Genomic DNA, 15,125 nt, shown 5'->3' with positions numbered 1-15,125 from the left:
ACAACAGGTGCTAAAGAGGTTATGCTATCTTATGTCACTCAGTGATTCAGTTTTACATGGTCTTAGGCAGACTCTCACCTAAATGTAAGGTGTGGATTTGTTAGAGAATCAGAAGACACTATATATATATATATTCATAGATTTCTAAAAATATAAACTTCTCAAACCTTATTTGAAAGGTCTGTAGGAAAAGTGTTAGAGTTGGAATCAGAAGGCTGAGATTCAATCTAGGCTTTGAAACCAGCTGTGCAATCAACATCTTCATCTTTTCATTGGTATAATAGGAATTACTAGGTTTACTGGGCAAGTAATTATGCAAGTTAAATAAAGCAGTGAGGCCGAAGGAATTTGGTAACTGCAATATAGACAACACATATTATTTTTTATGTTAAATGCAGTTAATTGTACCTGATCTTAAAGATAAAATTTAGACTACTTTTAAAAGAAGTACATGCATCTGGGATGATCTAATTCTGTCCTAATTCACTTTGTATTTCTTTATACAGTCAACTGAAATCCTAATGTGGCATTAAAAGCCCTCTCTGATAGTTTGTCTTGACACTTAAAGTTTGTTAGTGTCAAAGTGACAGACTATGGGGGTCGTTATAAAGAATTAGATATAGGAGAGGCCTACATTTATTTTTCTGGCTCTGATCCCTTATTTATTTTTTCACTCAGTAGAGAAATATTTATTTATGTTATTCTCAGTTTGTTTCTGAAATGTTATTGAGATAATTTACAAAAAAAGACCTACCCAGGACTAATTCATCATAAAGATGATTTTAAATTGTAGAAGGAAGAGAAAACAAATTTCTGAGCCACCCAAGGTAATCTAATCTCAGTGATGAAGCAAGAGAAAAAAATAGTGATTTTTTTTTTAACTTAATAAGCCTTCTAGGAGTATTACAAACTTGCTTCCTTCCTCTTTTTATTTCCTCTTTCTAGCATTTCTCAAACTAGTAACTGGCCTAAACTCTTACACATAGCAGTGAAGTTAAACATCAGCAGGTAAGGCAGTGAGTGACATTGGATAGAGTGGGTTTCTGAAGCAGACCTGGACTTGAATCCCTGCACCATTACATACAAACTCTGTGACCTTATACAAGTTGCTTACCCTCTCTGGGCATCAGGATGTAACCTATACAGTAAAGATCCTAATATCTACCTCATACAGATCCCATGAATATTAAATATTAAAGGAGACAAGAAGACATGAGAGAGTTCTGGGGACAAGTTTTACTTAATTTACTATTTTGTCTTGAAAAAATACAATTGAGTGGTATTTCCCATAAGAAATTTTGACACAGATTGCAATCACTTTCTTCAAAAGAAATGTTGGTGAACCAAGTGTTCACATAAGACACCCATGGATTAGGGAGATGTGAGTTCAAGCCTAAAGAGCTGCAGGACATGCCTCATGGGGCATGGGCAGCTCCCCAGCCACTGTCACAAGAAGGTTTCCTGTGGGATGATGAGTGTCAGCGTCGCTTGGTATATTTATAGATTTTGGTAATTGCAGGGTGTGTTTTAAGCTGAAAGCATAAGATACAGTTTGTTGGCCAGAATCAACAGGTGTGTCCAAGCATTTGGCTGCATGCGAAGCCTTAGGTCATGGAGGGCGTGTCTGTTATTTATCTTCAGAGGGTGGATGGGGTGTGTGTGTGTGTGTGTGTGTGTGTGTGTGTTCCATAGCCCCAGGACCACCCCTGCAATGGGACCTGGCATTGACTTCTCTACTAGGGATGGTGGGAGAAGGGGGCCTTTCCAGCTCTCCCATTAATGAACTGCTCAGCTCAAGGGGTGCTTTGGTAGAAAGGCTATGGTGTGTGTAAGTGGAGGGGTGCAGGTATGCGAGGTAGGGCTGTGTAAAAATGCCCACTCTCAAACGGTGAGTCTAGGTCACTTCTAGAAGCAAGGAATTTGAAAGAAGTTTGACCATCTCCATTGGCGCCAATAAGAGTATATGTGCATGTGGCATACATTTGAATATGCATGTATTTGCCTGTGGGGTGTGTGTGTGTGTGTGTGTGTGTGTGGTGTATCTGTGGGTACAACATAGAGGCTGAGAACATGACCCTGGAGGCTACCCACCTACCACCTTCAATTTCCAGTCCTGCCCCTTATAGTCGAGTGACACTGGTCACTTTTCTTATTCTCTCTGGGCAGTAGTTTCTTCCTTTGTAAAACAGGAATAGCAATGCCTCCCTCATAGGGTTTCCATAAAGATTAACTGGTTAGTACAGGTGAGATGTTTAAAACAACATCTGTTGTACAGTAAGATTTCGATAAAGGCTATTTATTGTTATTGCTGTTATTGTCATTATTATGATGTGGCGTGTCACTACTCATCACATGACTGCTCGCGCTATCTCAGGATCGGCTACATAATTTGCAGTAGCCAGTGCAAAGGAAAATGCAGGGCCCTTTGTTTAAAGTTATTAAGAATTGCAAGGTTGTGGTAGCAGTGCATTGTACCGAGTGTGGGACCCTTTGTGGCTGCACAGGTCCCAGGGTCACGATGCTGTCCCTGCTCTACCTCATGCTCTTGGATGAAAGGAGAACAGAGAGGGAACCCCTGCCCCGTGCAGGGGACGGCCTGTACCACTCTGCTGACATCACTCAAAATGTTGAGTCATCTTTTAGAGCTGTTCATTTTTTTCCCCTAACTTTCCTTCTAGATTGAAACAATGGAAGGACTTTACAAGGCAAACACAATCTTTGCCCTCAATTTCTTCAGCCGTCTGGCAAATACAAGTGCCACCACCCAGAATCTCTTCTTCTCTCCATGGAGCATCTCCTCCGCCATGGCCATGATCTACCTGGGTGCCAGGGGCAACACTGCACACCAGATGGCCAAAGTAAGTTTCTGTTAAAGTTCCAAATTAGAACAGAATGATTCCTGAACTGAATTGCAGAATTGCTCTGATTACATGCCTGAGACATCTTGAGTCTAACAAGGTCAGCAATCATCACAAGCCATTACGACACAAGTTCCTTAGATTCAAATCTATAAAATAGCCAAACCACAAACATCCTCAGTGGTAGATACAGCAGAAAGCGTACCAGAATTTCTTATCCTGCAAGGTTAGAAAGGGTTAATAGTGACAACGTCTTATATTTGATAGTATAATGCTTATATTTTTCAAAGTATTTGCATGCTTTATCTCTATTGGTTTTAAGACAAGTGGCATTTAACATAGTGGGGAGAGTGGCGGTGGGAATGAAGCACCTTTCCCAGGGCTTCTTCTGGTTTCCGCCCTCCTAGCTCAGGTTCCTTCCGTTCATGTAAAGAATTCCTTCCAGTGGTTTTAAGAGAGTGTCACCAAGGGAAAAAATATCCCAGACCCGTGATCTCTGCACTCTGGGAGATGCACAAAGAGCAGCGTGACTTCAGAGGACCTCAGCCAATATTCTCAACCCCATGAGTTCATGTCAACAAAGTGGGGCTGACATGATGGCCAGTCCTCAAAGTCAAGGTGGACAGGGGGTGGCACAGCATTGTGAGGTATTTCTGTTAAGGCCACTGGCTTCCTTCCTTGGTGAAGGAAGCTGACACCAGCTCAGTCAGGGGACCCTTTCACTAAGTCTGGGGCCATGGAAATATGTTGAACTACGTCAACTGTACACGGCAATGGTCCTATGGGATGAATTCAGCACCATTAAAATTCACATGATCCTGTATTTCCTGGGTCAGTGACCAGACACAGTAATATATAATTAAAATTCTTTCCTATTCCCATATGTACAAACATTAAAATTGAATGCTTTAAGTACAGGCTCTGGTTGCTCACAAGCATGGATTCTGCTTTCAGTCACACTAAAATGCTGCTGGCTACTTCTGAGTTTCCCAGGAGAACTGCACCTGGGTGTGTGTATATAGATAGATGGATATCTCCTTCCAGGTACACGGTGACCCGTTTAAGATGGGCCTTGTTTGGAGTGGCTCACAGAGAGTGTTGGCCTATCTCACTGCAGCAGGAAAAGGGATGGGGGTGTCACTCCCTGAGTCTGTGGCAGTTTAAACATCAAGACTTACAACAAAACCCAGTTGCTCACATCTGAGAGCAGAAACATTTTGCAAAACTCCTTCCCTCTATTTTCTTTGCCTTGAAAAAAATAAGTGCAGTGAACTCTATTAAAAACTTTAGAAAACATCAGGGTCTTCGTTTTTTAGATGTAAAGGCATCAGAAGCAATATTTCTTTGAGGACAAATGCCAAATGAAGTGCTCTAGGTACGTAAAGTAAAAAACTTGATTTTGATACAAAAGGAAAATTAACTTATTGGTCACTTGGCACAACACAGCTTTTCTGTGTCTGGCAAGTGCTTTCAGCACATGGGACAAGGGGTTTATATAGTTTTCTTGTAACTGTGCTGCATGGGCAGATTTTAAAATTCAAAGGCAAATTTGGTTAATTCCCTACTAAAAAAAGAGGAGAAGCTCTTTGGTTGGAGGAGGAAGCATGGATTTTGGGGATGGACCTGCCTGTGTTTGGGTGGTGACTTTGCCATTTACCAGGTGTGTGAGGGAAGGCATTTCAACCCTCTGAGCCTCAATTTTCTTATTTTTAAAAGGAGAATGAAAATGCGTAACCGGCAAGATGGGTGTGAAGATTAGAGAGAATAGGAGAAGCATGTGGTAGAACTAAAAATTATCAGAGCTGACACTCATAGTGCCCTAGCCAGGCACCTTTCTAAGAACGTTTTATAGTTTACCCACAGAATACAAAATCCTGTGAGGTAGGCGCTCTGATTACCATAGTCCTTTCATAGAAATGAGAAATTTAGGGCAAGAGGATGCCACACAGTTGGGAATTGATATAGCTGGTAAAGGTGACATAGTTGTAATGGAATAAAGGAATACGTAGAAGGGATAAACTCTTACAGAGCGTAGGCGATGTGAGGTCAGCAGGAGTATTTTTACCAGCTCTTCTCTTTAGGGCAAGGCCACGGACCTGCCCAGACCAAGCTGCCTCTCTGGGCAGGGTGCACCCCTCAGCATGGCCCCGGGTCACCTCACATCACCCCCTCCTGCAGGGGCTCTTGCAGTGACTCAGGAGGCCTTTAGTGCTAGCCCCGAGACCCCATCAATTTCCTTAAAAGGGAGGACAACCGGAGAAGCTGTTACATGAAATATTCTTCCCTTACATGGCGGCAGAGTCAGACCACTTCTTTTCAAAGAGTATTAGGTAAGACTTATAATGTGTGATCTGAAGAGCAGAGAGAGACCCCACAAATCCTCACACCTCCCTTTCCAGCCTAGAAATTCACCACCTGCTGGACAAGCCTGCCTTTCCTTCCTTAGCAGAACGTCTACCGTCGATCCATTTACCAATAAGCTCCTCCTCACCTGCGACCCCACGGGGATGGGACCCAAAGGATGTTGGAGGTGGGAGTGGGTGGGTAGCAGGGCCAGGCTCGGGGGTGCTGAGACTGGCTGAGCCAGGCTGGGAAGGCTGCAGCTTGGGGGAGGGGACTTGAGGCCCCTCCCGGGGCCAGTGTGCACCTGCCACCTTCACTGTTACCTGGATCTGCCACTTACAACATAAAGAGATTCATATTGTCAGCTGACCTCTGCCGTTTGCCCCCCACATGGACAGATGTGTGGGATTTCTTTATGTGTAAATAAGGTATGTGCAAATATTTTAGGTGATCCCTGTTAATATTGAGTGACCTGCTTTTATGTTTAAGCTAGCTGTGGCTCGTAGTTTTTGACAGCTTAGAAGTGTGTAATATATAAGGCCACTGAATAGAGAGATACAAGGTTGGGAGTTAACCTTATTGCTTCCTTCAAAATACTGGCATGTTTTCAAGGCAACTTATGGGTTGGGTTATAATTTAGATAATTTAGAGGTTATAAATCATCTCATCATAACAATTTGCTGTCAAAATGGCCAGCATATGAATTAGTATAAAATAGTTCATGCTGAGTCCTGTGAAGGAAATTTCTGCTGGCTGACACATGTTACATATGAAGAGCATCTATGCTTGTTGCCATACACAAAGGCAGGAAACGAGACGTAGGACCACTAAGAGGTACTTGATAGCCATTGGTTTAAAAGTTAAGTAATGTAGCAGAAAAATGTACCCAATTCTCTGGAATTCCAATTGTAGGTGCTTCAGTTTAACAAAGTTGGAGACCGCAAAGTCACCCCAGACACCCAAGAGATCTTCACCAGTTGTGAATTCACACAGAAGATCCAGAAGGGCATTTATCCTGATGCTATTTTGCAGGTATCTGATTCATCCATTTCTATTTCTTTTGTATTTTATTTCCAGAATATTCTTGTCTTAAAATCACAATATTAGACAGGGAAGGAGCCTAGTACAACTTCCCTCATTCATAGAAAGAAAACTAAGGCTCACAGTTCTTGAGTAAATATCCTATTCTGATCAGTAAGGGCAGAGCCAGGGTAGAATCCAGACTTCACGACTTCCAGGCCAAGACTATTTCTAAATTCTATCACCCAACTCTGCCATTAGTTGGGTATGTATAATTTATTCTAATGCCATTGTAGAGACTCCTAGAATACACATGCATAGATGCAGATTTCCAGAGTAAGGGGTGACAAGTAATAGAGGAATGGAGAAGGTCAGCCTTGGTGACTTCATGAAAGGTCACTGACCCTCGAATATCCTTTATGTCCTCCCCTTCTATCTCCTATGATCTATCTATCTATCATCTATCTAATCTCTTCAGCTAATCTATCTCACGTAGTCATTTCTTCTCCCAATACTCCATTTCCTTAAACACCAGCTATCCAGCTACATTGTAGGAGCTGGGCGTAGATGCGCTCCTATTGGTAAACAACTTCCACAGTCACACTCCTAAGTTAGGCTATGGGGAGATGCCCCACGTAGCTTTCTTCCTGGGAATGCCGATGCTCTGCCTGTCAGCCAGGGAATTGTGGACTTAGGAGGGGAAGAGGGCCCCTTCAATAGGGAGATTCTGCCAGGTCTGAATGGACAGCTGGCGGTCCATCTGCAGAGCTCTGACCTCTGCTTCACCCAGGCGCTGCTGTGACTAAGCCCTGTGTGTGTCATCGTGCTTACAAACTTCAGGTTGGGAACTGGAATGTCCCTCAATTTCCTGCTTTCTAAAACCCAGATTCGCCACTTCACAGACTACCCCTTAATTATAAAACGGTACTTGCAGAGGTTATAAGAACTTTTTAAAGAACATTTCTAAGGCAACATTTTAATATAACAAAAATTGCTTACAGACTTTGTAGTTTAGGAAACTGTAAAAGGAGCCTGACTTTCTTCTAGGATCTTGGTTACTTCACGGTTAAATCCAATCCATAGGCACAGTAAAATCTGAAACAAATAAAAAAATTATCTGATTATCCATATCAAGAGTATTTCCTCAGAGATTCCTCTAAAGTGCCAGAAAAAAGTATACTTTAATACAGCATTTTATTGATGTATTGGAAAAAATACCATTGCTTAAGAAATATCTTGTTTAGGAGTCTTGAGTTATATAAAGAGAATCTCTCCTTTCTGTTTAAGGCACAAGCTGCAGACACAGTCCATTCATCCTTCCGTTCTCTCAGCTCCGCCCTCAACACGTCCACAGGGGAGTATTTATTGGAAAGTGCCAATAAGCTGTTTGGAGAGAAGTCTGCAAGATTCAAGGAAGTAAGTGAAACCTGCGATTTAAATGTCAGGGCCCCAAACTTACAAGGAGGTCAGTTTTAAAGCTGTTCTCTCTGATTCATGCTGAGAGAGTCAGAATCCCACATGGGTTCCCTTAGACTCCCTAAGGCCATTGGACACTATCCAACGCAGCTATCCCTACGCTCCCTCTGTGGGGGCTTTCTCTCCCTGCTGCAAAATTCCCACCTGTGAGTCCTAAGTCAGGAAGAGCACAGCTGATTTCCAGAGCCTCTATACCCACACCCAACTTCTCCCCTTGTACCCAGTGGTCATAATGCAAAGCGTGCAGGAAAGCAAATAGAATTGGGACTGGAGTTGGGGGTGGAGGTCAAGAGAACACATATAATCAGCCTCCCTAGCCAACCTCCACCCCTACGCCTACCTCAGGCTCCCCAGTCTTGACAGGAAGCCTGTAATTTATAATTACACCAAGGCTTGTTGAGTATATATTCTATGTAAACTTTGTCTTTTTTTTTTTTTTTTTTTTTTTTGCTTTAAAGGGATACATGCAGCTCTCCAAGAAATATTACTCTACAGAACCCCAGGCAGTTGACTTCCTAGAACGTGCAGAAGATGCCAGAAAAAAGATTAATTCCTGGGTCAAGACTCAAACCAAAGGTAAAACCAAGGAAATAGTTTCTGCTCTTCTTTCCACTTAGAAAGCTCTTATGTATTTTTTAAAAAACCATCCTTGAACTTAGCCCTTACTCCCCACCTTAGTTATTTTGGTTAATGAAACCTGATTCTTGTTGAGCCACGTGGTGTTTTAAGTGAGAAAAAAATAATTGAGGTCTACTAATAGAAGACATATATTCAGTACTTAAATAATCTGATTTTGGATATTACCTTAGAATAGAATATAAGAGGAGACAGCTCTTTTCTAACATAGGAAATATCAGTATTGAAATAATTGTGACTCTGTGTCTACAGTGGACAAAAACAAAGAAAAAAGGCGTGACCTTCAACTGAGTAATTGGTGTGAGAATACTAGCAATGGAAAAAGGACGGATCATAAAATTTTAACTCTTTCTTCTGTTTCACCATTCAGAGTCAGTATGTTGTCAAGTTCTTTTGGTCCCTGCTTCATCTCTCCTGGATTGTCTAAGCTACTCCTACCTTTGTAACGCATGGCCTTAATTCTTTGTTTTGTTTTTTTTAAATTTTTTTTAATTTAAAAAAATTTGTTTAACATCTTTATTGGAGTATAATTGCTTTACAATGGTGTGTTAGTTTCTGCTTTATAACAAAGTGAATCAGTTACACATATACATATGTTCCCATATCTCTTCCCTCTTGCGTCTCCCTCCCTCCCACCCTCCCTATTCCACCCCTCTAGGTGATCACAAAGTACCAAGCTGATCTCCCTGTGCTATGCGGCTGCTTCCCACTAGCTATCTATTTTACGTTTGGTAGTGTATATATGTCCATGCCACTCTCTCACTTTGTCCCAGCTTACCCTTCCCGCTCCCCATATCATCAAGTCCATTCTCTAGTAGGTCTGTGTCTTTATTCCCATCTTGCCCCTAGGTTCTTCATGACCTTTTTTTTTTTCCTTAGATTCCCATCCAAAATCCCACTACCTGTTAGTAGTGAAGCTGGGGTTCCCTCTTCTTCTGAGCCTTAGTCTAATTCTGGAATTCTTCAATTGGATGTTTAAAGTGTTTGCTAACTTAATGCAAAAAACGGATTTTCATTTACCTCCTGTGTTTAAAACATTGTTTCAAGCCATAGTGTGGTGTCTTGGTTTCTTAGTTACCACAGTGGAAAGAAACGCATGAACTAAGTTCTATAGAATTTTAAAAAATTGTTTTGTTTCTCTGAAAATAGTTGATCTACTTTAGTTCTTCATTTCTCGATTTTTAAATGACTGCTCTAAAATATTGACACACCACTGACAAAAATGAAGCAGAGAAAGTGAGGATTAACAGAAGTGAAAGTAAAAAGGGATTGCAAAATTAAAGAGACGCATGAAAGTCTTGCTTTTTTGAGAACAGCAAGAATTTCTCTTCTCTTTAAGCATTTGTGTTGAATGGCTGTAAATCAATCAGTGGGATTGCCAAAATGCCAAGTAGTCATTTGGGCTGATTGTTTCAGAAAATTTTATAATAATTTGAGACAAGTTCTCTTGTATTTGTTAGGATCAAATACTAGTTTTTCCATATGCATTACAGAGTTAAATAAAGTCCTAGTCGATTTCTGTGGTAACCAAGAATTTTAATTCCCTGAGGGATATATTGACTAGAAATACTGAATGACTATACTGAAGCTGGTCAGACTACAGTGACCTTTTTGTTCGAGTCCTATATCTGTCAGTAGGAATGGAAGATGCTGGAATTCTGACCAGCTGACAAGCACTGTGACCTTGGGAAGGTTGCTAATCTCTCTTACTATGGTGTTCATCTGTGTAAAATGACAATAATAATACCTACTAGAGTAGTTGTGAGGATTAAATAAAATAATGTATTTAGTGGTTGAAATATTGCAGAGCAGGTATTCACTATAAATGGCCTGTTTCTTAAACCAACTATAAAAAAAATCGCGCTCAGATGTTATCATTTCTGAGCACCTTCTCTGGCTCCTCACTTGTTTACTCCCTTCTCTGTGTTGTCATAGTTCTCTGCATTATTTAGCTCTCTTATAGAACTTATCACACATTGTTTCCTGACTGATTTAGAATCTCTCTTCCAATATTCTCAGTCCCACCAGGGCAAGCCTTCCTTTCTCACTTCATGATTCTGTGCTACTCCTGGTGTAGGTCTAGCACAACTTCCAAAAAACTGTTTTTGGGTCAATCAATGGGTCAGATGGATAGACTGTCTAGACCAGATCTTGAAGGAGCCCTAGTGACATATGTACTGTGGAAAGGCACTATTATGTTCCTTAAGTGACTCTTTTTCACTCCCATCCGAATTAACTAACTTCATACAACTACAAAACTTTGAGAAACAGTATAAAAGGAACTTAAAAATTTTTTCCAAGTCTGATAGTAATTCTAAACCTTAATTGCAGTACTTCTGCATTTTCTCTTGGATTTTGCAAACCTCAGAAATTTGGTCTCAGTTTTACTTATGATTTAGGTAAATTGAGAGAAAAACTTAAGCTTGAAGATCAACGTCTCTTCAGAGTTTGATAAATGTGGATGCTGAGTTTGACGGTGACTCAAAAGATTCAAGAAATCAGGATAACTTCACAGTTCTTAATCATGAAACCTAAACATATATCATATTTTCTGTAGGCAAAATCCCAAACTTGTTACCTGAAGGTTCTATAGATGCAGAGACCAAGATGGTCCTGGTGAATGCTGTCTACTTCAAAGGAAATTGGAAAACTCCATTTCAGAAGAAATTAAACGGGCTTTATCCTTTCCGTGTGAACTTGGTACGAGACAATGAGACAGATTTTCTTAACATATATTTTAGGGCCTTTGACAAAATAGAGAAAGAAAAGTTAGGGACCACTCACTGATACTTGTACGTAATTTGCTAGTTATAAGTTACGCACGTTGGATAGTTGATTGACTCTATTCCATTTTTTGATCTGTCAAACTAGATTAATAATAATATCCAACTCAAAATATTGTTGTGAGGATTCAACGAGATTTTGCAGTGTTCTTGGCCCCTAGTAGGTACTCAACGAATGTTTCAGTATTATTATAATTATAATTGTCCATCTTATTACTAATGGGTATAATCTTGAAAAAGCTAAATAGATCAGAGCCACTGTCAGGGTATACAAATAATTTATTTTGTTGATTTTTAGAAACATAGTTCTTCAGCACGAAAGCAGAACCCATTCTTTTACGTCTGATTGTAAATCTTTTGACCTCTTAGTATCTACTTTCATATTTTACTTTTTAATAATTTTAGACTCAGCGCAAAGCAGTACAGATGATGTTCTTGCACGCACAGCTGAACATCGGGTACATAGAAGACCTGAAGGTCCAGATTCTAGAGCTGCCCTACGCTGGATATGTCAGTATGTTCCTGTTGCTTCCAGATGCAATCGCTGAATGCTCTACTGGCTTGGAGTTGGTAAGGCATTCCAACTTCCATCGTTTTAAACTTCTGGGGCTAAACTTACCTTGGCATATGTCTACAACTTGGGAAATGGTGTGCAGTTTCTCACGGAAATATGTGAATTGGTTGAGAGGAACAGTGCCAGGTCTCACACTTTCATTCAAAGGCTTAAACTTATGTCCTACATACTACTTTCTTGCAAAATTTTTACCAAACTAGTAAATTTTAATATCACCCACGCTATAGTGAAGTTCAAGTCACTGATTGTCAACATTATAAGTTGTTTTCCTTCTCTGCTAAGCCCTCATTGGTTTTGCTTTTGGATTTGTAGCTGGAAAGTGAAATAACTTATGACAAACTCAACAAGTGGCTCAGTGAAGACACCATGGCTGAGGATGATGTGGAGGTGTATGTCCCCCGGTTCAAATTAGAAGAGCACTACGAACTCAAGTCCATTCTCAAGACCATGGGCATGGATGATGCCTTCAGCCAGGGCCAAGCCAATTTCTTAGGCATGTCTGAAAAGAATGACCTGTTTCTCTCTGAAGTGTTCCATCAAGCCTCTGTGGACGTGAACGAGGAGGGCACTGAAGCAGCTGCTGGCACTGGGGCCATTATGTCAGGGAGAACTGGCCACGGAGGCCCACAGTTTGTGGCAGACCATCCTTTCCTCTTCTTTATCATGCACAAGATTACCAACAGCATCCTCTTTTTTGGCAGATTTGCCTCACCCTAAATTGAAAGTTTCCATTTCTGCACAGGATGTTGTAATGTGAGGTATAAGCCTCAGAATTGCTCTAAGGGCCAAAACTTTAGCAACCTCCTGTACATATTTCTGTTTTTCTGAACAACTTCTATTACACACTGAATATAAATACAGAAGTAGCTTGACATCTGTCAATCAGAACATTACCACCTTATTAATCATTTGGTCTCCTAAAATGGGATGATATCTCATTTAGTTCTACCTTACTCTTAGTTTATTTTACAGCATTACCTTTTACTGTATTATTTATTATTTTATATAATGGCCTTTTATTATTGTTCACTGTCTAGTGTAGCTGATACAGTTACAGAAGCAGGTCATCACTTATTTTTCTTTCTAAGGAAATGCACTTATTTGTTCTTATAATGAAGGACGAGTAGGTGTCCTTCCATACCCTTCTGTAATAAAAACCTAGAAGAAAGCATTGAACAACAGAAAAATATAAGTTGTGTGCATTTCTAGCATTATGTATCACATAGATGTGTCTGTAACTTATGGAAGGTTGTGAATATATTAAAAATAGACATGTTTCCACACAACCATTTGTTTGTTGTCATTCTGTTAGGTCTTTAGGTCATAAGACCTGTTTATCTTGATTCTCAGGAATCAGGTATCATGGCTCATTTGTGAGAACCAAGAAAAAATAAACAGAATAAAGGAGCCAAAGGAGAAGCTGCTGTATAGCACAGGGAGCTCAGCTCAGTGCTCTGTGATGACCTAGAGGGGTGGGATGGGGGGTGGCAGGGAGGGAGGCTCAAGAGAGAGGGGATATATGTATACATATAGATGATTCACTTTGTTCTACAGCAGAAACTAACACAACATTGTAAAGCAATTATACTCCAATAAAAAAAAAAAGACAAAAAAAAGGAGCCAAAGGAATAAGCGACCGTCTTGCAAGAAGCTCCAATGTTGGCAGGGGGGATGGAGTTGTGGGAAAAATGGATTAGAGCTGTCTTCTCACAGCAGCAAAAGGTATAGCAATTCAAAAGAATAGTTTGGGTCAGAGTCCTTTGGGGACACCTGTGTTCAAACCTCAAGGACATCAGGAATTAACACCAAGTCTAGTGGTCCAGACATAGAATCAAGGTCATAATCATTGATTGAGGTGAGCGTTCAGAGGGGTAGAGATGAACTGGACTCAAGAGCAGAAGGGAAACATACAATGGGAAACATTACATAAGTGTGTTTTCCTCAAATAGCACTGAATGCTTTTGAGTGGATCAGAGAAGAACATAATTTAAGTCCTAAGAACGAAGGAAGACCTGAGGTTTAAGGGAGCTGAGCTGGCTGCAGATTCTGGCTGCAGAAGTGTGGCTGGATCCTGGAAATGTATTCCAGGCGTCACCGTCCCTACGATGAAAGCCAGGGATGGGTGACCTACTGGAGCATGGTGGCTAAAAGGTAAGGACATTGGCTTAACTGCATCCAAATCCCAGTTCTAACACTTATGAATCATTTAACCACAAGCTGGGAAATGATGCTTCTTTATGCTTCAGTTTTCTTTCAGTGTAAGCTAGGGAAAACAATGCTTTTCTCATTAGGTTGCTGTGATGGTAAAATGAATTCATACAGAACAAGCAATTAAAAGAATGCTTAGCATGTACAGTACTTAATAAATACTAGTGATAACGATTATTTTCTTTGTCAGTAATAAAACTGTCTCAAACTGTCTCACTGTCAGCTGGTCAAACATAGAGTCCCAGAAAATTATTCTCATAATTCTTTAAGGCTTGAGTTGTGGATTGTTTCCTCTAAATCAGACGTTCTTGAAAATTAGGGGTTCTTCCTTGCATTCTCCTACTTACTTTTAGATTCATATTTTAAATGTACTTTAATAATTCACTCAGCAATGCAATAAGTAGTAACTTTCTGAATTGTTGTGAGTCTTAAGATATTCATATTTCACCATGATTATTGAATTAGAGCACGAGTATAGACTTCTAGGTTCAAAGCATTCTTCAGCACTTTAAGGGCACAATTTTATCATCTTCCAGCACCAAAGTTGCGGATGGGAAAGTTGATGTCAAGATAATTCTTGCTTCTTGTAGTTTTAATTATTTTATTTTTGTTTTTGATGATGTTCTTGATATTTCATTGCATTAAGAGTATTTTTAAACTGTATTAAAAATTTATCTTGTTCATCAGGAGATGTTTTCCATCTGGAAACTTGTACCTTGGTTCATTTCTGGGAAACTCTCAGCCGTTGCTATGGCCTGAATGTTTGTTCCCCCAACACGTATGTTGAACACTTAATCCCCAATGTGATGGCCTTTGTAGGTGGGGCCTTGGGGAGGTAATTAGTATTAGAATTAGTCATGAGGGTAAGTCCCCGTGATGTAATTAGTGTTCTAACAGGGAAATGAAAAAACAAAAGCTCTCAACCAAGTGGAGACAAGCAGGCAACCATCTGTGAACCAGGAAGACGGCCCTCAGCAAGAACCCGATCACAGAACTGCAGCCTCCAGAACTGTGAAAAATGAATGTTTGTTGTTTAAGCCACTCAGTCAGTGGTGCTCTGTTATGTCAACCCAGACTGAACAAGAAAACCATTATCCACTCAACTCTCTCCGCCCTACTCTATTTACTCTCTTCTTCTGGATTCCTATTTGAATAATATTGATGTACCTAGAGTTCTTTTCTCGGTTCTAAAAGATTTTGAATACCTAATAAATTCATGCAATCTCA

At 40.3% G+C, this 15,125-nt stretch overlaps 1 protein-coding gene across 1 annotated transcript in view; it reads left to right on the top strand.

The window, feature by feature from the left end:
• Positions 1 to 15,125, top strand: part of SERPINB2 (serpin family B member 2) — a 55,854-nt gene that overhangs the window by 2,072 nt on the left and 38,657 nt on the right. Inside the window, exons 2-8 of the mRNA XM_082355456.1 lie at positions 2,679 to 2,858; positions 6,114 to 6,233; positions 7,509 to 7,637; positions 8,156 to 8,273; positions 10,891 to 11,033; positions 11,522 to 11,686; positions 12,003 to 12,395. Of these exons, the coding sequence (XP_082211582.1) occupies positions 2,688 to 2,858; positions 6,114 to 6,233; positions 7,509 to 7,637; positions 8,156 to 8,273; positions 10,891 to 11,033; positions 11,522 to 11,686; positions 12,003 to 12,395 (1,239 nt within the window). The 5' untranslated portion in view covers positions 2,679 to 2,687. The remainder of the gene's footprint in view (positions 1 to 2,678; positions 2,859 to 6,113; positions 6,234 to 7,508; positions 7,638 to 8,155; positions 8,274 to 10,890; positions 11,034 to 11,521; positions 11,687 to 12,002; positions 12,396 to 15,125) is intronic.

Source organism: Balaenoptera borealis, assembly GCF_965194805.1.
Source record: "Balaenoptera borealis genome assembly, chromosome: 14".
In the NCBI taxonomy this organism is placed as follows: Eukaryota; Metazoa; Chordata; class Mammalia; order Artiodactyla; family Balaenopteridae; genus Balaenoptera; species Balaenoptera borealis.
The sequence above is the reverse complement of the archived record's forward strand: the minus strand, read 5'-3'. Positions and strand labels throughout refer to the sequence as shown.